We start from the raw sequence: 23,195 nt of genomic DNA, 5'->3' as shown, positions 1-23,195 counted from the left end.
GAAAAATATAATACTGGATTTTTAAAATCATATTTTAGCTTACCAAGATGATTATGCTAAGTTGAAAAGTATACAACATGTAGATTGAAGATTATTTGTCTTTGTAAATAATCATACACACAAATTTGTATAGGATTCTATAAGGAAAATGTACCAAAGTATTATATAATGGTGAATTACAGCTTATCTTTATTTTCTGTCATTTCTATTTTACTTTCCAAATTTCCTGTAATTTTTTTAATTATCAGAAAAAAAGAGCATTCTTACTTTGAAGTTTTCATTGTTTCATGAACTGTTTATTTCACAAGGAAAGGTATTTTCAAAAGTTGAGACACTTCATTCAAGCACCTTCACCACATACAAAAATCCTCTTCACAGCCCCAGAAGCAAGAAATTCTTGAAGAACCACAGTGAGACCTGAGAATCAATATTCTTCAAAAAATGGATATTCAGGGTGACTGATACCACTGAAAGAGAAGGAGGAGGGTTCATTTATTAATTCTGTCATGTTGTCATAGAGAGCATTACTCTGTGAGTGCAGTCAGGATGGCCTAAAATTCAAAATCTACAAATACATCCCTCCTTCTCCCCCAACAAACACACAGCAGGAGTCTGCTCCATGTGCACATGGCACCTGCACATCCAGTCCCAACATTCACGTGTAATCGTCACTCCACAGTGACAGGTAGTTTGACTCAGGTTACAATTTTAAGAGGGCACAAGGCCTGGGGCTAACTCTGGAGATCATTTCCCGCCCTTCGTGGAACTTCTGTCTCTAGACGATGAGAAGGATCATAGCAAACAAAGTAGCTGCTCTTTTTTCTCACATCCATGGATAAGCAGATACCAAGCACCCCCAAAAATACAGACTGTCTTCATTAAGGAAATTCTAATCTATTGAAGAGATACGCAGTCACCTGAATAATCATACAGCACAAAGTGGCATTGATATTTTCTTAATTTATGATGTATTAAAACATTGGTTACTCAGTAATTAGTATAACTATTGTTTTTTCTCCATGTTTCTACTTTTCTTTTTAAACTTTTCCTTTTCAATTCAATTTGTCCTTTTCAATTCAATTCATTAAAAAGTGCATTCTGAGCAATTTTAAGTGCCAGGAGCTGTGCTGTTGACCTGAGCTCACAAAGAGGAATAAGTCTAGCCATTCACAGCCTAATGAAGGAGAAGATAGAATTATACTTAAAAGTCTTTAAGGGCAGAAAAGTAAGTTTTCACCTTTTTTTTCATTTATCATGTATTTTATCAGAATTGTGATATAGTTTTACAAACAATAGGGAGAGTTTTGATAGCTTTCCCTTCAAATGAAATCTTCACTGTATCAATAATTTGCATTCCCTCCTCTCTAAACTCCCTTCCAAATTTCTCTTCTGTCTCTTCAATCCTAACATTCTCCTGCAGTAATGAGGCAGCTGGAATTCTGTTAGTGACTAAGTCAAAGGCAAGCAGGTGGGGGCTCCCCAGGGGATGGACTTCTGCTGGACAAAGGCTAAACTGCAGTGAGTCTTCACTCAAGAAACCAGAGAGACCCAGATGATCTTACCTGAGTGAGTCCTGTTAAGGACACAGCAGTCTCTCACTGGAGGGTCAGTTAAGCTCATTATCTACGGGTAATTCAGCTTTGTGAGATAACAAGGATGAGGACATGGGAATTGTAATAGGGAAAAAAGATCAATGAAGAGATTAATTTGAAAAAAAAATGGATTGTGTCTTGGAGAAGAAATGTCCGTAAGGGAGAAAATCTACCAGACCCTTAGGAGATGGCGGGGAAGCAGGCCCATGTGACTTCTCAAAACTGTTGCAGGTTGGCCTTCATGGGACCTTCCTCCATAACAAAGTGTCAACAAGATGTTTTATCATTGTGTTAGGAATAACATGAATGGGGGCTTCCCAGGTGGTCAGTGATAAAGGATCCACCTGCAAAGTAGGAGACATGGGTTCAGTGATTGGAAAGATAACTTGCAGAAGAAAATGGCAACCCACTCCAGTATTCCTGCCTGGGAATCCCATGGACCCTAGCAGGCTACAGTCCAAGGGTCCCAAGAGTTGGACACAACTAAGCAACTAAACAACAACAAAACATGAATGTAATCCAAAAAGGCTTAATCATTATACAGTTTTTATTAATATAACCTTTTTATCCTGATGTAAAAAGAATTAAACATACTCACAGGTCCCTGTAAGAATAGTGGGCTGCTGGCACTGTGCCCTCTGTGTTTACTGGGTCCCTCAGCCCTGAGAGGAGGTGCACCAGGCACAGGGATTAGAGGCACAAAGTAGTGAAATCACCACGATGTAAACTCTGAGGATTTTACTGATGGGCTGTCCTAGGTCCCAATCATTTCTGTTGGTCAGAGACAGAGCCCAGGAGGAAACCTCTGGTTTGAGGTCTGCAGGAAGACTCTGGTTGGCTTCTATGCTGGAATCAGGACTGTCTTCCTAGAATCAAGTTTTTAAAAAGCTTAGTTGCCCTACTGATCTGCCTGCTACAGGAAAAAAGAACCATGTATGTGAAATATCTGCAAGTCACTTACAGCAGAAATTCGTAATATCTTATATTTCTATTGATGCCATCAATTGCTTTCATGTCTTCTGGAGTCAGTTCAAAGTCAAACACCTGGAAGGAAAGAAGAATCACATTACCTTTCCCACAAGAAGACGGCCTCCCCCTGGGAACTGGAGGACTTTCCAGCTGGATGGGGACAAGAGAGGGGACAGGGAAGCCGTGTCTGTCCTCAGCTTCCAGGTGAACAAGCCTGGGACCCTCTGCTGAGTTCTCACCTCTCCTTCCCACACATCTTTCTCTGTTCACCTCACAAACATTACAGTGCATCAGTCCCTTATTTTTCTAAGTGAATCACTTCAGACAGAAAAGAAATGTACTGAAATACCCTTTTGTCTTTGAAAACTCCTGCCTCAATACCTGCACCTGAACAAACATTAGACTGCTTCACACTCCCCAACATGCCCTAAGTGTGACAGCATTGCACTGAGGCCATGTGGGGAGGAGTCTTCCTTGCAAAAGCCTATCCAAGAATCTGATATCAAACTTACTCTTTATCTATGAATAAATCTAAAAGAAACTTTATGTAAATGCCTTTGTAGATAAAGTTAGAAAAGTTTAAACATTAAAGAACATCTAAAATATTAAAAATTCACATCATAATCATGAAATGGATAGCTCAGTTTTATAAAGAAATTTGTTTTCTCTGAAGTGATCTAGTGTTTCAATGCAACATGAATCAAAGACTGACATACATATTCTCTTGTAGAAATCAGCAAAGTGATACCAAATTTTAAATAAAAGAAGAACTAATTAAAAGTAGCCAAGACATTCTTCAGTTCTGTTGAGTTCAGTGGCTCAGTTGTGTCCGACTCTTTGCGACCCCATGAACTGCAGCATGCCAGGCCTCCCTGTCCATCACCAACTCCCGGAGTCCACCCAAACCCATGTCCATTGAGTCGGTGATGCCATCCAACCATCTCATCCTCTGTCGTCCCCTTCTCCTCCTGCCCTCAATCTGTCCCAGCATCAAGGTCTTTTCAAATGAGTCAGCTCTTCACATGAGCTGCCCAAAGTATTGGAGTTTCAGCTTCAGCATCAGTCCTTCCAATGAATATTCAGGACTGATTTCCTTTAGGATGAACTGGTTGAAGAATTTACCATTCTGGAAATAAGACTTATTTTACAATTTAATAACACAGTACAGAAAACTGAATAGTTAAATAGAAGAAAGAGGCCAGAAATGTGCTTATAGGCTCTCTATATATGACAGAGTTTACCATGAAAATCTGTGGAAAATATGGATATGTTGTTTTTATTCAGTTGCTAAGTCATATCCAATTCTTTGTGACACACTCGACTGTGGTAAGGCAGGCTTCCCTGTTCACCACCAACACACAGAGTTTTCTCAAACTCATGTCCATTGAGTTGGTGATGCCATCCAACCACCTCATTCTCTGTATCCTGCTTCTCCTCCTGCCCTCAGTCTTTTCCAGCATCAGGGTCTTTTCCAATGAGTCAGCTCTTCACAATCAGGTAGCCAAAGTATTAGAGCTTCGGCTTCAACATCAGTCCTTCCAATGAATATTCAAGGTTGATTTCCTTTAGGATAGATTGATTTGGTATCCATGCTGTCTTAGATTTCCATTTAATAAACAAACAAACATATATGTGACCATTTTCATATTATATTGCAAAACCAATTCTAGGTGTACTGCAGGGGCAAATTTGAATGGAAACACACAAACAATTTTTTAGGGGACCATACACTGAAGCAACTTAGCAGCAGCAGCAGCAGCAACACTTGACCTTGACTTAGATGGACCTGTGAACTTTGGCAGAATTGATGAGTCAGTTCTGAGTCTATAAATGAAGAGTATTTTTTTTTTCCATTCACTGACTATGGATCATAGTACTGTGCTGACGTGATAACCAGGTTAGTTGACCACAGTCTAGCCAAATATATATGTAAAACTAGAGGGAGAAGCATGCAGGCTCCTCTGACAAGAGTCATATCCACCTGTTAAAGCAGAACTGCTGAGATGCTCTGCACTGAGTTGCAAATGCATGAGCAAGACCAGCTAAGAGGATAGCAGCTGAGCTGAGTTGAGGCTGATTGTCAAAACACAGAATCAAGAGACACAGAAATGATCTCTGCATTAAATCCTGAAAGTGGGGAGAGTTTCTTGTATAGCTGTGACTAAGGGTACAATTATGGCCTCCTACAAATAAATCAAAAGAGAAACAACCTAGCTAAAGTGGACAAAGTCTTGAAAAGGAGCTACACAAAGAGAAACTCAAGAAGATTAAATGTATAAAAATGAAACCCTATAATATTCAGGGAAATACAAAATAAAACCATGATGGTTTGTGAGTTAAAGATTGCTGCTATAATTTTTGTGCCCACAAACTTCCAAATAGGAAAAGAAGTACATCAAAGCTGTATATTGTCACCCTGATTATTTAACTTATATTCAGGGTAGATCATGAGAAAGCTGGGCTGGAAGAAGCACAAGCTGGAATCAAGATTGCTGGGAGAAATATCAATAACCTCAGATATGCACATGACACCACCCCTATGGCAGAAAGTTAAAAAGAACTAAAGAGCCTCTTAGTGAAAGAGGAGAGTGAAAAAGCTGACTTAAAACTCAACATTGGTAAAACTAAGATTATGTTATCTGGTCCCATTACTTCATGGCAAATAGATGGGGAAACAGGGGAAACAGTGGCTGACTTTATTTTGAGGGCTCCAAAATCACTGCAGATGGTGATTGCAGCCATGAAATTAAAAGACGCTTACTCCTTGGAAGGAAAGTTATGACCAACCTAGACAGCATATTAAAAAGCAGAGACATTACTTTGTCAACAAAGGTCTGTCTAGTCAAGGCTATGGTTTTTTCAGTAGTCATGTATAGATGTGACATTTGGACTATAATGAAAGCTGAGTGCTGAAGAACTGATCCCTTTGAACTGTGATGTTGGACAAGACTCTTGAGAGTCCCTTGGACTGCAAGGAGATCCAACCAGTCCATCCTAAAGGAGATCAGTCCTGGGTGTTCATTGGAAGGACTGATGTTGAAGCTGAAACTCCAATACTTTGGCCACCTGATGCAAAGAGCTGACATTTGAAAAGACCCTGATGCTGGGAAAGATTGAGAGTAGGAGGAGAAGGGGATGACGGAGGATGAGATGGTTGGATGGCATCACCGACTCAATGGACATGAATTTGGGTAAATTCTGGGAGTTGGTGATGGACAGGGAGGCATGGCATGCTGTGGTTCATGGGGTCACAAAGAGTCAGACATGACTAAGTGACTGAACTGAACTGAAATGTATATGTTGATGGTGTTAGAAAAATCCCAACACATGGAGGCTGAACAACACACTGCACAATAATCAACAAATCAAAGAAGAAATCAAAACATGCAGAGAAATGAATGAAAATGAAAACACAACAACCCCAAACCTATGGGAAACTGTAAAAGCAGTGCTAGGGGGAAGGTTCATAGCAATACAGGCTTACCTCAAGAAACAAGAAAAAAGTAAAATAAATAACCTAACTCTACACCTAAAGCAACTAGAAAAGGAAGAAATGAAGAACCCCAAGGTTAATAGAGGGAAAGAAATCTTAAAAATTATGGCAGAAATAAATGCAAAAGAAACAAAAGAGACCATAGCAAAAATCAATAAAACCAAAAGCTGGTTCTTGGACAAGATAAATAAAATTGACAAACCATTAGCCAGACTCATTAAGAAACAAGGAAGAAAAATCAAATCAACAAAATTAGAAATAAAAATGGAGAGATCACAACAGACAACACAGAAATACAAAAGATAATAGGAGACTATTATCAGCAACTATGTGCAAATAAAATGGACAACATGGAAGAAATGGACAAATTCTTAGAAAAGTACAACTTTCCAAAATTGAACCAGGAAGAAATAGAAAATCTTAACAGACCCATCACAAGCACAGAAATTAAAACTGTAATCAGAAATCTTCCAGTAAAAAAAAGCCCAGAACCAGACAGCTTCACAGCTGAATTCTACCAAAAATTTAGAGAAGAGCGAACATCTATCCTACTCAAACTCTTCCAGAAAATTGCAAAGGAAAGTAAACTTCCAAACTCATTCTATGAGGCCACCGTCACCCTAACACCAAAACCTGATAAAGATGCCACAAAAAAAGAAAACTACAAGCCAATATCACTGATGAACATAGATGCAAAAATCATTAACAAAATTCTAGCAAACAGAATCCAACAACATATTAAAAAGATCATACATCATGACCAAGTGCACTTTATCCCAGGGATGCAAGAATTCTTCAGTATGCACAAATCAGTCAATGTAATACACCACATTTAAAAATTGATAAATAAAAACCATATGATTATCTCAATAGATGCAGAGAAAGCCTTTGACAAAATTCAACATCCATTTATGATAAATATTGTCCAGAAAGCAGGAACAGAAAAAACACACCTCAACATAATAAAAGCTATATATGACAAACCCTCAGCAAACATTATCCTCAATGGTGAAAAATTGAAAGCATTTCCCCTAAAGTCAGGAACAAGACAAGGGTGCCCACTCTCACCACTACTATTCAACATAGTTTTGGAAGTTTTGGCCAGAGCAGTCAAAGCAGAAAACGAAATAAAAGGAATCCAGATTAGAAAAAAAGTAAAACTCTCACTGTTTGCAGATGACTTAATCCTCTACATAGAAAACCCTAAAGACTCCACCAGAAAATTACTAGAGCTAATCAATGAATATAGTAAAGTGTCAGGATATAAAATTAACGCACAGAAATACCTTGCCTTCCTATATACTAACAATGAGAAAACAGAAAGAGAAATTAAGGAAACAATTCCATTTGCCATTGCAAAGAAAAGAATAAAATACTTAGGAATACATCTACCTAAAGAAACAAAAGATCTATATATAGAAAACTATAAAACACTGGTGAAAGAAATCAAAGAGGACACAAATAGATGGAGAAATATACCGTGTTCATGGATTGGAAGAATCAATATAGTGAAAATGAGTATACTACCCAAAGCAATCTATAGATTCAATGCAATCCCTATCAAGCTACCAACGGTATTTTTCAGAGAACTAGAACAAATAATTTCACAATTTGTATGGAATTACAAAAAACCTCAAATAGCCAAAGCGATCTTGAGAAAGAAGAATGGAACTGGAGGAATCAACCTGCCTGACTTCAGGCTATACTACAAAGCCACAGTCATCAAGACAGAATGAAGTAAGCCAGAAAGAAAAACACCAATACAATATACTAAAACATATATGTGGAATTTAGAAAGAAGGTAACGATAACCCTGTATGCAAGACAGCAAAAGAGACACAGATGTATTGAACAGTCTTTTGGACTCTGTGGGAGAGGGTGAGGGTGGGATGATATGGGAGAATGGCATTGAAACATGTAAAATATCATATGTGAAATGAATCACCAGTCCAGGTTTGATGCATGATACAGGGTGCTCAGGGCTGGTGCACTGGGATGACCCAGAAGGATGGGATGGGGAGGGAGGTGGGGGGGGGTGGTTCAGTATTGGGAACACATATACACTCGTTGCGGATTCAAGTCAATGTATGGCAAAACCGATACAAAATTGTAAAGTAAATTAAATTAATTTATTTTAAAAAAAGAACGAAATGGAGCCTTTCAAAGGTCATGATAGTGGAGCTCTCACAAATGAGATTTTAAAATAGCATATTCATATAAGAGACTTGGGAGAGCTCTGTTGCCCCCTCCATTATATTAAGATGCAAAGAGAAACCTGTGACCTGGATGAGGGCCCTCATCTGACCACACAGGAACCCTGACTCAGATCTCCAGCTTCAAAACTGTGAGAAATAAATTTCAATTTTTCTCAGCCTCTCAATCTGTGATATTTTGTTACAGCAGGTCAAATGGTCTAAAAAAATCACATAATGCAATTTCATCAACTGATAACAAAGAAAATAAGATATCATTTGTACAAGATGATAGAATAAATGGCTGACATAACTCTGAAACTAAAATCTCTGTTTTCCGTCCAACCTGAACCCTCTGCAGCCATGCCACCTCTTCTGTTGCCACATCAGGAGGAGAAAATCACCAGGAACACACACAACACATTCATGCATAGGGAAGAACTGGTAACTTGTCTTGACTCAAGGAAAGTCTTGAGAGATGGACAAAGAATGACCCTCGAGAAGGATATTCCTTAGGAGCCCTCTGCCCACAGCCCCACTCATCACCTGTATGTTCTCTTTGATCCGCTTCTTGTTGTAACTCTTGGCCAGAACCACAACCCCACGTTGTATCTGGTAGCGAAGGGCAACTAGAGCTGGGGTTTGCTTGTGCTTTTTGGCAATGGTACAAAGAACCTGGTCCTCCAAGAAAACGGGCAGGTCCAGGTTCACCCTGGAAGGAAATTCAGAAATGCTGAGGAGCTGAGACTAAGTACTCAGTTTGTGAGTAGTTTTACCAAACAGACCAAGTATGTCCACTCTATACCAGTGCTTCTCAAAGTGTGGTCCGTGTACTAAGAGCATCAGCATTACTGGGAATCTTGTTAGAAATACAAATTCCCAGCTTAAATGCAGACACAATGAATCAGAACCTCAACTGTGGCACCTCCCAATCTGTGTTTACAAAGTTCTCCCAGTCATTTGGATGCATGTTTGAGTGAGACCAGAACTGCCAAACTCATGGATTTTTTTTTTCCTTTTTTAATTATCATTTGTTGTTTTTCTCCATTCATAGCTCTAAAGTTTGTACAATGGCACACACACAAAAAAAAGTAATGGAAAAAGACTGGGAAATTTTTTTTAATTGTCACTTTTCACAGGTATTGATACAAGTTGAATAATCCAAAATAGAACTATTCATTTCACATTATTTATATTATGCAATTTTCTATAGATGTTTACAAAAATGGTTCATACTGAAATTTGTTATCATGATAGACCTGGAAGTTACATATTATTATCCCCATTTTAGATAAAAGATATGTGAGGTTTGCTACTGCTGCTAAGTTGCTTCAGTCGTGTCTGACTCTGTGTGACCCCAGAGACAACAGCCCACCAGGCTCCCCCATCTCTGGGATTCTCCAGGCAAGAACACTGGAGTGGGTTGCCATTTCCTTCTCCAATGTGAGGTTTAGACATGTATTTTTAGAAACATGTTCATAGTTGAATAAATAAGTAAATCATAATATAAGCTTGTGTCTCTGGTCTCAACTGGGGGATTATATATAAATTTTAATGCAGACATTTGTTACTGATGGGTCAACAATTTAATACAATGTAGAAAAATTGGCTGGGTGATGGGAAGATAAAAGAGAAGGATTCATTCCATCCCTCCCTGCTTATCCCCTGTGCCTATGAGTTATCTGAGTAATATATGATTTAAACTAGTTTATCAAAAATTTAATTTTAAATAAATTCCTTGTTATCTTCATTAGGATTCAATACCATTCTTTTAGACGTTGGGATCCCAGAGCAGCATAGGCAACAAGAACGATATCATGTGACTTGCAGAAATCCAACAGTTTCCTCTGGTTGAGATAAGGGTGACATTCCACCTGTAGAATGTCAACAGAGAAGAGTGTCAGATTATATGGAATGGTATTATTAATGTGACAGAAAAGATGTAAACTGGAAATACCAACACCAAGAGAAAAATAGACAAAAGTGTGTTTATACAGTTAATTTTATGATAGACATGGATGGGAAAACCAGCTTAAGATTGAATAATCAAAAGGTGGGCTCTACATTTGAGTAAATGTTTCTGAGTAAATATTTCATGTAATGTTAGCATCACCAAAAGCCTTTAAATTAACCCTCTAGCCTGGATGATTTCCATCATCTCCAGCACATTTTTCTGTTTGGTGCTCCCTGTTGAGACTCATAAATACTGAGCCACAAAGATTTTGGATTCAGCCAACAGAGCCCCACATGAACTCTTAACACCCATCTCAGCTGATTTGTCTTTTATTACTTCCCATTCCAGTTTTTTTTAATTAATTTATTTTTTACTGACGAATGATTGCTTTACAGAATTTTGCTGGTTTCTGTCAAACCTCAACATGAATCCATTCCAGATTTTCATGGTCTTCCTTCCTGCTTGCAGTTCGCTCCAAGCCACTTTCACCCTCCGTCTGGTCATCCTTCCATCTCAGGGAAATGCCTCCTTCCTCTAGTTCTGGATTCTACCCACAATTTACCAGGAAACGGTCCACGCCTATCTACCCAGACTTTATCAGAGATATCGTTATGGATTACATTCACAAAGTCCAGACAGAGGCTCTGCTCTCTAGAATCCTTTGACCCACAAAGGTCAGATGAACAGGAGGAGAGGACAGACAGACATCAGTCTCCAGTGCAAGAAGGAGGTTGTGAAGAGCAGGAGGGAGAGGAGCCGAGCTGCTCACCTGGTTGCAGACGGGCTTGTACTTGAGCCCCGGCTTGTTCAGGATCTTCTGCAGCTGCTTGTGGTTGAAGTTGGACACCCCAATGGACTTGGTCAGCCCTGCATCCTTACACTTCTCCAGGGCCTGGGGATGGATGGGTGCTGAAAATTCACTTGGAATGGGCAATAGAACAAGAATAAAAGCTGAAAAAAATCTGTAAAAAGTGTCATCCAGAAGAATTAGCATTGATTATCAAGAAGGAAAGAGGGGAAGAATGGCATGACACAAAAAGAAGAATTGCCATCTCCTCCTTGGAAAACCCTGGAGAACACATATCACATGGAAGGAAATAGATATCTGTCTCACTGTCCCAGATTCTCCTCCCCTGTTCCTCTCTGTGAACATTTCAGCAATGGTTTCCTCTCCACAACCCCAGCATCACATCCCTTAGAGTTCATGAACTGCTGAGTCTGATGGCCCACAGCCCATGCTCACAGGCAGAATTGATGGAGGTTTCCCCTCTCCTGGCTCCTCCTTTAACTCTCTACTCTTGGAACTCACCTCCCATGTGTGACAGAGATCCACTGAGTCAGGTATCAGTTTTCCATTTTCATCTTTTGGGAATAATTCCTCCCCTGGCTGGAATAGAAGCAGTCATTTTAGACATGCAAAAAATAATTTCTCCACATTTAGCAAGGCTTCCAGGCACCCAGGATTAAACCTACATGAGGTAGGTTTACAACTTTCTAGATACTAATATTTGCAAAGTGATTGCATATTGAGATGTAAGCAAGGTCATTGGGATGGAGGCTTATTCTACTTTTTTACACTCAATATATGTTGTAATAAGTACAATTTTCCTAGGTCCTAAAAAGGACTTCAAGTGACTTCTGTGAATTTTGTCTGTTCTTGTACTTCCCTCTTTTGAAATATCTCTGATCTGAGAATGGCAGTAAGTTACATGGCTTTATTTCCAGAATAAAAGTTTCAACCTTGACCTGGGCTAGAAAATTAGATTTCCTTTTCCCTCTGAGCATCAGACGCCCTAGGGCAGGCACATGAACCAGCAAGACTCTCCTTAAGTTGGTACGGATTGTGGAAGATCAAGGTCTCAAAGATCTTTGAGACCATTGTGGAAGATCAGGGGTCTCAAATGTTCATGGCCATGGACCTTGAGCTGCCCCAAGGTTATATTTGCCATCAGTGGAAAATTTTCAGGAAAAAATAAGCAAACCATGAGTAACATCCTGATAAGGCATAGAAATTAGTAGAAATTAGGAGACATTTCTGAAGAGTACTGCAAATCCCCAATCTGTCTGTGGCTATGACTTGTCATCTACATAGTCCACTAAGCTATTGTGCATCAGATGGTTTGAGCTGTTTTTTGTAACTTGAAATCAAAAGTTCTCAGTAAACCATTCTTGGCAGCTAAGTGCAGTCTACAAACCTCATCATGAAGTCAGGCAAGAGAGGAGGCAATCCCTCCCAAGTCCTTGTAAAGGAACAAAGTTTAGATGCACCCAGAGGGAGCACCACCAAATATGCTCATTTGAAAGGGTGAAAGACAAGAGAAACTCATCATGTTCAATGTAAGGCAGTGTCATGCTCACCACGGCTGCACCAAACTCTTGGTTCTTGAAATCCCCAGGGACTCAGGAGTCATATTCAGGACTGTGTGCAGAATTGGCCTGCTTCTACTTCCTCAAATTTTTCTGGCAGAGACTCTCAGATTATTAACTCCTTTCTCTGGGAGGCATGTAAGGGATTCAAAGAAACTCAGTAAAAAGATGATCACAAATTATTGTTTGGGAGATTCTACTCTAGTGCAATCGTCCCTTCAACCTACTAGGACAAATCTTAATTCAACCATCCATGCAAGTTGATGCACATTCTAACACAAGAAATAAAATTGATGTGATCACACATATTTCCAACCTTCACAGGCAGTGGAAAATGAATAATATAGAGATCGACATAGTCCAGCTGAAGAGTTTTCAGTGACTTTTCCAAGGCTGGTCGGACCAACTCTTGTCGAAGGGAAATTAACCAAAGCTGTAGAGATTAAAGAACGCAAGTTTTATTAATAATACTTCAGATATTTTTTTTTGCCTTACTGTGAGACTTGTGGGATATTACTTCCCTGACCAAGAATCAAATCTGGGCTCATGGCATTAAAGCACCAAGTCTCAACCACTGAACCACCAGGAAATTCTAATACTTTAGGAATTTACCAATAAGCATAGATCACCAAAAAAATGATCCCATTATATAATTGTCACCTTGGCACAATCACTTGCATACATGTTCATACACAACATGCATAGTACCTTTGAAGTGTAGAATATGTCTTCTCTCTTCACAGTGCCATCTGCAATCTTGCTTCGAATGGCCTGGCCAACTTGCTCCTCATTTTGGTACACATGAGCACAGTCAATATGGCGGAACCCAACCTCTATAGCAAATTGGGTGACTTCCTGAGATTCACTCTTAGCAGTCTACATAAACAAAAATGTTGAATATCCACATGATTAAGAGATTGCTAAGGTACAAGCTTTGATCTTCCCAAGGATTGACTTTGCTCTGTGCCTTTGGTTAGTTCTATATGTGTGGTGATGAACCCATGATAGTTTCCCTGAACATTCCTGGAAGTTATTCCATGGACACCCAGGAACCCTTCAACCCCAGGCAACTAGTGGTTGATTGCTGACCTCAGAGGACCCAAGAATACCTCCAGGTTCAGTGATTTGCTGTTAGAAGCCAAAAGACTCATTAAGTTGTAGTCATGAGTAGCATTTATACTGTGAGATGTATACTTATATACAAAGGTATAAGGTGCCTGGTAAAAGCAGCAAGAAACCAAGTGAAAGCATTTGAGACCTCTGTCTACCAGTGAAACCACACAGAATGCACCAAATAAAACTGTATCTATTCAAGGTGTACAAAGTGATGTTCTCATATAAGAATCCATAGTTAATAATCACCACAATCAAGCTAGGTAACAGATCCATCACCTCCCATAGCTAACTATTAAGGTTGTTTGTAAGAAGACTTAAAATCTAATCTAACAAAATCTCAAGTTATGCACATTATCCTTAACTATAGTCACTGTGCTATACACCAGTTGTTCAGGCTTATTCATCCTGTAACTAAAGGTCTATACCATTGACCAACATCTTCCCATTTTTCCCAGCCTTGACACCAGCTTCTGGTCACCATTTCCCTATTCTCTGCTTCTCTAACTTCCACTTTTAGAGAATCCACCTATGAAGATATCATGTAGTATTTATATTTCTATTTCTGGCTTATTTCACTTAGCTTAATGTTCTCCCAGTTCATCTGTGTGGTTACAAATGGCAAGATTATTTTTTTTATAATGCTGAATAAATGTTCCATTTCTTTTTTTTTTTTTTTAGAAAGTATTGCTTTACTTGAGAAACTTACTTCCAAATTACTTTTATGTATTTTAAAAAGCCATAAAGAGCATCCAAGAGAAAAACGTATACAGTTTCCATAGGAATAAGGACAAAAAAATGGGGTTGATGACTGCCCCAAACGATATTTCCTAAAGGAAAAAAAATGTAATATTTAACTTCTCTTTTTTTGAGGCAGGGTAAGTGAACTACACACATCATAAATAAAATTTTCTTACTTTACAAGGAGGAAGGACTGTGATCCTGTTTTTGATGCATATGAAATATAAAAATCCACTGTTCTGATCACGATGAGGGAAAAAAACATCATTCTTCAACACTTCAGTTCATGCAATGAAATCCAAAGGTCTGTTGAATCCACCTTATGGATTCATGTACTGCCTATACTTTCTCTTCTGAGACACATTTATGGCGTAGGCATTTACAGAGCCATCCACCTTTTTCCCTTTTGTGGAGTCAAAGGAGGCAAATCCCATTAACTTCATCATTTCTATTTCTTCCTCTGTTTTGCCCTCTAAGTCTTTCTCAGTTATCTGACGTTCTTTGCTCTTTCTTTCTTTTCCTCATCTCTTCTTTCTTTCAGTTGAGAAGGGAAGATGTGGATCTATGTGGTCTTGGGGACCTGGAACGCTTTCTGGGTGGGGAGCGAGAGCGGCTTCTTCTCTGATCTTGCTCCCGGAACCGGGACCTTTCTTGGCGCCTGTGTTCTCTTTCCCGGGATGTGGACCCGGACTGCCTCCGCTACCTCTGTGGGGCGCGGCTGCGGCTGCGACCCATTTGGAATCCTTCTCCAGTACAAGTCCTCCGTTTCTTTTTATGTGATTCAGAATCTTTCCTATTTCAAGGAGATATATATTTGGTCTAACTTCCCTCTGTTGTGTCTGCTCCTGGTTTTTCTTAAATGCTCGGACATTTGGGGATGTACTGAGCCATGAACCAGTGAATTTCATTGACAGCCTGGACCCTTCCTCGCCCTCACCCCCTGAGTCCTACAAAGTCCTGTCTTCTGTTTCCAAAATGTCTCTGGATATTTCTATCTGTTTTATAGATGAAAAAGCTGAGACTCAAAGTTTAAGGACCAGTCCCTTGTGAAAATTACATGCTCTAAAAACGGACAGCCAACTTTCTGCCTTCCAGTCTAAAGACTTGTCCACTAGCCCCACTTATGCCCAGGCACTTCAGACTATACTTTAATAAAAAAAAACACACAATGAAACCCAAGAACACATTGCAAAACCTGGCTTGTAAGATTGTAGTTTATCCCCTCAGTAATATCCCTTCAGTTATATCCTCCTCCCACTCAAATGATACTATAGTTCCCATCAGAAGAAGTTTCCAAGTAGAAAGAGAAGTACAGGGAAAAATATAGCGGAAGTGTTTCTGCCCTGGAACTGAGCAGATATCCCACAGTAGAAAAGCAATTCTCTCCCATTATTTTTCAGTCACCTCATCTTCAGGACCTTCCACCTCAAATGCTTCTCTGGATCATGTCTTTTTGGAAGAAGAAAAGTGTTCTGAAACTAATGAAATATACAGAGAAACCCCACCATTGCAATCCCCCTCAAAACAAAGCAGCTGACAGTCAGTGATCTTGATGGCCAAGTCTCACCTCTTCTGCCAAACTGGGAAAGAGATGGAAACTGGAGGGGAACCCAGAGTAATATGCAGGTGAGCACAGCCTCAGACCTTGATGCAGAGTGGAGACTGGATGCTCTCTCCTCTTTCATAGGGCATGGTTCTAGCCTGGTTAATGAGCCAGATGACCCTCCTAGTGTCACATGGGGACTCAAGACTTGAGACCCCACATCCCTTTCACTCATGTTACATCCACTATTTTTTATACCTCAACCCCAAACCACTACTCTTACCTCTAGAGGTGCATAGGTTCCAAATCCCAGGACAGGAATGAAGTGGCCATCATTAAGCTTCACTTGCCTTTTGGGATCCATTGCCTGTTTCTCCTCTGAGTAAGCAGACTGATTTTTTTTTCTTCTTCCCTCACAGTTATAAATAACAGGAAGGTAACACCCAGCTGCAGGATTCACTGTTAGCTGATATGTTGTAGGAGGAGCATGACTAAACCAGTACCCATAGAGTAAGAAGAGAATTGAAATCAGTTAACTTGTTTGATTTTTTTAATCAATATAACCTTAAGTATCAAATAATGATAAGATGTGCTAAACAATTATTAATCATTAGTTGCACAAGAAACTCTACACAGTAATCTTTTTTATTTTTTTATTATGAAGCCAATCTCAATCAAACATCAATTGAAACAACTTCCTTACAGTACAAACACACTCACATACAAAAGTGTTTAATAAAGATTTTTCAAAATGCTATCCCTTAATAAAGAATTAAAACTTCAAAAGAACATAAATTTCCTTTTTCATATTTCCCACCAGCAAAATTATTTTGCTACAGATCTTACAGTGGTGACATCCTGAACAGGATACCAGAACTAGACATTTGGCAAAGTCTTTATTGGAGGTGAACTCTTAATAGCTTTAGGACACCATATGCAATGTGCACACAGACTTCGAGTGCTTATACCTTGTCCTTAGTTATATAACTTTTAGAGTACTCTCATAATGTAACTGATACATATTTTACGTATTTCACTTAACTTACTATCTTATTCAGCATTACTCATAAAAGAATAACCTATAAACAACTTAAATTATAACAAATTCAGGAAGAGTAGGGGAAATTATCATGCAATGCTACATGGTTATATTGTGAAGTCAAAAGTTTAATATGTACTATGATGCCAGCAAAGTGGTGAGCTAGGAAGACTAAATTCTCCCAAGGAAAGATGAAAAAAGAGAGAGAAAGCAGCTGAAAAACCTCATAGGAGTTCTGGAAAACAGTCAAACAAAGATCGACAGCAACAAAGTAGTAGTAGCAAACAGGTAATTAGGAAAAATTCAGAACAGAGTGTGACAAGGAATTTCATTGTGCATCACTCACCTGTACCCTCCTCCTGTCTGGAGCAGTGCAGTCTTGATCAGCTCCCAGTTGCCTCCCTCAAACCAAAGTGATCACAGAAAACCTGTGTGCAATGTTCCAACCTACTTGGGGGCTGTTTGGAGATTGCTGTCTGTTCCACTTAACTCTAAACTGAAGAGCAGCTAGAGGGGCTATTACAGCTGCAGGGGGACTATATATATATGGAGTGAGTGTTAGTTGCTCAGTCATGTCTGACTCTTTGTGACCCTGTGTTCAATAGCCCACCAGGCTCCTCTGTCCATGGAATTCTCCAGGCAAGAATGCTGGAGCGGGTTGCCAGTCCCTTCTCCAGGATATCCTCCTGACCCAGGGATTGAACCCAGGTTTCCTGCATTATAGGCAGATTCTCTACCATCTAAGCCACCAAGGAAGCCCATATATATGTATATATGGGGCCAAGGAAAAGGACAAAGGAATATGGGGGAGACATAGACTAGACCAAGTATTAGTAAAACCCTGAGTAGAACTGGGGTGTGGATTTGGGTGAGGAGGAACATAGGGCATTCAAAAACAGTCATAAATACACCAGAATCAGAAAGCCGCCCACAGGCCAGGCAAGATGCTGACTCAGAAATGAACTGAGACCCCTTTTTCCTGTTGGGCTAAAACCAGGACTAGGAAACACCCTGATGCTGGGAGGGATTGGGGGTAGGAGGAGAAGGGGACGACTGAGGATGAGGTGGCTGGATGGCATCACTGACTCGATGGACGTGAGTCTGAGTGAACTCCAGGAGTTGGTGATGGACAGGGAGGCCTGGCTTGCTGCAGTTCATGGGGTCGCAAAGAGTCGGACATGACTGAGCGACTGAACTGAACTGAACTGAGGAGCATACCAAGCAAACTAATGAAGGAAAATCATGAAAAGGAACAAATCTACCAAGAGTATTTGCCTTGTTTGTTAAACAAGTTGTTTAAAGTACCCAACTATGAACACATTCACAAAGGAACACACACAGGAACACACACACGTATGGATGGGGCAGGGCAACCATCAGAGAGGGGCCAGAGGAGCAGAGTCTGGAGCTCTGACCAGTGTGTGCCAGGGTTGCACCACATGCATGGCCATCCATGCCAGGGGCTGCTCCAGCACACCTTCCTCCAGCTCTGCTCCCCTCTGGGGCATAGGTGCCAGTATCAGGGATGGGGAGGGGGGTGCACACTTACAAGGGGTGGAACTAAGTTGAGGCCAACCTTCATGGCTTCTGCTCCAGCCCCTTGAGACCTACCTGGCCCAGTAGGGTTGAGACAGTCAGCGAGCACAGGAGAAGCCTTTGCTCACACTGGGCTCTGGTTCTTGCCTCCCCCACCCTGTCCCACTGAGGTGACAGTTGCCAGCACACCCTGGGAAGGGGTGACCCTGCCCACCTCAGCTCCAGCTTTGCACCAAAGCCTCTGGGCACACAGACTGCATAAGGATGCATCCACACAAGGACACCCCTGTAAGAACAGATCAGGAAACTTTTTCACTTTTTCTGTCTCTTTTTCCTAGAGACAGAGAAAGTAAAGCAAAATGAGAAGACAAAGGAATTTGTCTCAAATGAAACAATAAGAAAAACACCTGAAAAAATCTGCTAAAGAGATAGAGATGAATAATTTACCAAAATAATTCATTTACCAGAATTCAGAATAGTAATTAAGAATGCTTCTCTAACTAGGGAATAGAACATAAAAACATTCACATGATAGGGGTTTCAGAAGGAGACAAGTAAGGAAAAAGGGTGCAAAATGTATGTGGTGAAATTATGGGTAAAAACTTCTGAACCTGGGACTTCCCTGGTGGTCCAGTGGTGAGGATTCTGTGCTTCCACTACAGGGGGCACAGGTTTTGAACCTGGTCAGGGAACTACTTAGCAAAGGTGATTAAAACCATGAGACAGGGGATGTTCCTGGATTACCTGGGTCACCCTAGTGTAATCACAAAGTCCTGGGACCTGGGAGGGCTGTAGTCAAAGAGAAGGTGGGAAGATAGGAGCATTAGAAAAGACACTCCAAGATGTGATGTGCTGTCTCTGAAGATGACGGAAGAGTCTACAAGGCAAAAAATGAGGTGTTCAGTCGTTCAGTTGTGTCCAACTCTTTGCCACCCTATGGACTGCAGCACACCAGCCTCCTCTGTCCTTCACTATTTCCCAGAGTTTGCTCAAATTCATTTCCATTGAGTCAATGATGTCCTCCAACCATCTTGTCCTCTGTTGGCCCTTTTCCTCCTGCCTTCAATCTTGCCCCAAATCAGGGTCTTCTCTAATGAGTCAGCTCTTAGCATCAGGTGGCCAAAGTATTGGAGCTTCAGGTTCAGCATCAGTCCTTTCAATAAATATCATGGTTGGAACTAGGATTTCCTTTAGGGTTGATTGGTTTGATCTTCTTTCAGTTCAAGGGACTCCCACGAGTCTTCTCCAGCACCACAGTTCAAAAGCATCAATTCTTCGGTGCTCAGCCTTCTTTATGGTCCTACTCTCACATCCTACATGATTACAGGAAAAGCCAAAGCTTTGACTCTATGGACCTTTGTCAGAAAAGTGATGTCTCTGCTTTTCTATATGCTCTCTAAGCTTCTCATAGCTTTTCTTCCAAGAGGCAAGTGTCTTTAATTTCATGGCTGTGGTCACAATCTACATTGATTTTTAGCCCAAGAATATGAAGCCTGTCACTGTTTCCATTTTTTCCCTATCTATTTCCCATAAACTTATGGGACCAGATGCCATAATCTCAGTTTTTGAATGTTGAGTTTTAAGCCAACTTTTTCACTCTCCTCCCTCACCTTCATCAAGAGGCTCTTTAGTTCCTCCTCACTTTCTGCCAAAAGGGTAGTGTCACCTGCGTATCTGAGGTTATTGACATTTCTCCTGGCAATCTTGATTCCAGCTTGTGATTCATCCAGTCCTTCATTTCACATGATGTACTCTGCATATAAGTTACATAAGCAGGATACAATAATATACAGTCTTGACATACTTCTTTCCCAATTTTGAAGCAGCCCATTGTTCCATATCCAATTCTATCTGTTGCTTCTTGACCTGCATACAGGTTTCTCAGGAGGCTGGTAAGATGGTCTGGTATTACCATCTCTTTAAGAATTTTCCACAGTTTGTTGTGATCCACACACCCAAAGGCTTTAGCATAGTCAGTGAGGAGGAGTGGATATTTTTCTGGAATTCTCTTGCTTTTTCTATGATCCCATGGATGCTGGCAATTTGATCTCTGGGCCTCTGCCTTTTCTAAATCCAACTTGTACACTTGGAAGTCTTTGGCTCACATACTGTTGAAGTCTAGCTTGAAGGATTTTGAGCATTAATTTGCTAGCATGTGAAAAGAGTACAATTTGCAGTAGTTTGAACATTCTTTGCAATTGCCCTTCTTTGGGATTGAAATGAAAACTGACATTTTCTACAGTTTTCCAAATTTGCTGGTAAATTGAGGGCAACACATTAACGGCATCATCTTTTAGGATTTAAAATAGTTCAGCTTGATATCCATCATCTCCACGACCTTTGTTCATAATAATGCTTCCTAAGGCCCACCATTCAGGTATTACCTAAATCAAATCCCTTATGATTATACAGTGGAAGTGAGAAATAGATTTAAGGGCCTAGATCTGATAGATAGAGTGCCTGATGAACTATGGACTGAGGTTCGTGACATTGTACAGGAGACAGGGATCAAGACCATCCCCATGGAAAAGAAAAGCAAAAAAGCAAAATGGCTGTCTGGGGAGGCCTTACAAAAAGCTGTGAAAAGAAGAGAAGCAAAAAGCAAAGGAGAAAAGGAAAGATATAAGCATGTGAATGCAGAGTTCCAAAGAATAGCAAGAAGAGATAAGAAAGCCTTCCTCAGTGATCAACGCAAAGAAATAGAGGAAAACAACAGAATGGGAAAGACTAGAGATCTCTTCAAGAAAATTAGAGGTACCAAGGGAACACTTCATGCAAAGATGGGCTCGATAAAGGACAGAAATGGCATGGACCTAAGAGAAGCAGAAGATATTAAGAAGAGGTGGCAAGAATACACAGAAGAATTGTACAAAAAGATCTTCATGACCCAGATAATCATGATGGTGTGATCACTCATCTAGAGCCAGACATCCTGGAATGTGAAGTCAAGTGGGCCTTAGAAAGCATTACTATGAACAAAGCTAGTGGAGGGGATGGAATTCCAGTTGAGCTATTTCAAATCCTGAAAGATGATGCTGTGAAAGTGCTGCACTCAGTATGCCATCAAATTTGGAAAACTCAGCAGTGGCCACAGGACTGGAAAAGGTCAGTTTTCATTCCAATCCCAAAGAAAGGCAATGCCAAAGAATGCTCAAAGTACCACACAATTGCACTCATCTCACACGCTAGTAAAGTAATGCTCAAAATTTTCCAAGCCAGGCTTCAGCAATACGTGAACTGTGAACTTCCAGATGTTCAAGCTGGTTTTAGAAAAGGCAGAGGAACCAGAGATCAAATTGCCAACATCCGCTGGATCATCAAAACAGCAAGAGAGTTCCAGAAAAACATCTATTTCTGCTTTATTGACTATGCCAAAGCCTTTGACTGTGTGGATCACAAGAAACTGTGGAAAATTCTGAAAGAGATGGGAATACCAGACCACCTGACCTGCCTCTTGAGAAATCTGTATGCAGGTCAGGAAGCAACAGTTAGAACTGGACATGGAACAACAGACTGGTTCCAAATAGGAAAAGGAGTATGTCAAGGCTGTATATTATCACCCTGCTTATTTAACTTCTATGCAGAGTACATCATGAGAAACGCTGGATTGGAAGAAACACAAGCTGGAATCAAGATTGCCGGTAGAAATATCAATAACCTCAGATGTGCAGATGACACCACTCTGATGGCAGAAAGTGAAGAGGAACTCAAAAGCCTCTTGATGAAAGTGAAAGTGGAGAGTGAAAAGTTGGCTTAAAGCTCAACATTCAGAAAACAAAGATCATGGCATCTGGTCCCATCACTTCATGGCAAATAGATGGGGAAACAGTGGAAACAATGTCAGACTTTATTTTGGGGGGCTCCAAAATCACTGCAGATGGTGACTGCAGCCATGAAATTAAAAGATGCTTACTCCTTGGAAGGAAAGTTATGACCAACCTAGATAACATATTGAAAAGCAGAGACATTACTTTGCCAACAAAGGTCTGTCTGGTCAAGGCTATGGTTTTTCCTGTGGTCATGTATGGATGTGAGAGTTGGACTGTGAAGAAGGCTGAGCACTGAAGAATTGATGCTTTTGAACTGTGGTGTTGGAGAAGACTCTTGAGAGTCCCTTGGACTGCAAGGAGATCCAACCAGTCCATTCTGAAGGAGATCAGCCCTGGGATTTCTTTGGAGGGAATGATGCTGAAGCTGAAACTCCAGTACTTTGGCCACCTCATGTGAAGAGTTGACTCATTGGAAAAGACTCTGATGCTGGGAGAGATTGGGGGCAGGAGGAGAAGGGGACGACAGAGGATGAGATGGCTGGATGGCATCACTGACTTGATGGACGTGAGTCTTAGTGAACTCCAAGAGTTTGTGATGGACAGGGAGGCCTGGCGTGCTGCAATTCATGGGGTCGCAAAGAGTCAGACACGACTGAGTGACTGAACTGAACTGAACTGAAGGCCCACTAGACTTCACACTCCAGGATGTCTGGCTGGAGGTAAGTGACCACACCATAGTGGTTATCTGGATCATTGACATTTGTGGTTAATTCTGTGTATTCTTGCCATCCGTTCTTAATCTCTTTTGCTTCTTTTAGGTCCATACTGTTTCTGTCCTTTACTGTGCCTACCTTTGCATGACATTTTCCCTTGGTATCTCTAGTTT

At 40.5% G+C, this 23,195-nt stretch overlaps 1 protein-coding gene and 1 pseudogene across 7 annotated transcripts; both read right to left on the bottom strand.

The window, feature by feature from the left end:
• Window positions 1-22,127, bottom strand: LOC133259245 (dihydrodiol dehydrogenase 3-like). Of its 7 annotated transcripts, none has more exons than XR_009740326.1 (10): window positions 16,248-16,568; window positions 13,276-13,443; window positions 12,884-13,000; window positions 11,510-11,587; window positions 10,970-11,092; window positions 10,011-10,120; window positions 8,793-8,958; window positions 2,554-2,636; window positions 1,563-2,458; window positions 3-467 (listed from the first exon to the last, which is right to left on the bottom strand). XR_009740326.1 is itself a non-coding variant. In XM_061436482.1 (9 exons), exons 1-9 carry the CDS (start codon window positions 16,326-16,328, stop codon window positions 2,434-2,436), a joined length of 951 nt encoding a protein of 316 aa, XP_061292466.1. In that variant the 5' UTR covers window positions 16,329-16,568; the 3' UTR covers window positions 1-2,433. The 7 variants fall into 7 exon arrangements, 3 of the variants coding, with proteins under 3 accessions (XP_061292466.1, XP_061292467.1, XP_061292469.1); XR_009740325.1 differs by having other exon boundaries at window positions 5-1,936; window positions 2,191-2,458; XM_061436482.1 differs by having other exon boundaries at window positions 1-2,458.
• LOC133259246 (U4/U6.U5 small nuclear ribonucleoprotein 27 kDa protein-like) lies at window positions 14,354-16,051 on the bottom strand (annotated as a pseudogene).
• Window positions 22,128-23,195: the final 1,068 nt, after the last annotated feature.

Source organism: Bos javanicus, chromosome 13 (genome assembly GCF_032452875.1).
Source record: "Bos javanicus breed banteng chromosome 13, ARS-OSU_banteng_1.0, whole genome shotgun sequence".
Taxonomy (NCBI): Eukaryota; Metazoa; Chordata; class Mammalia; order Artiodactyla; family Bovidae; genus Bos; species Bos javanicus.
The sequence above is the reverse complement of the archived record's forward strand: the minus strand, read 5'-3'. Positions and strand labels throughout refer to the sequence as shown.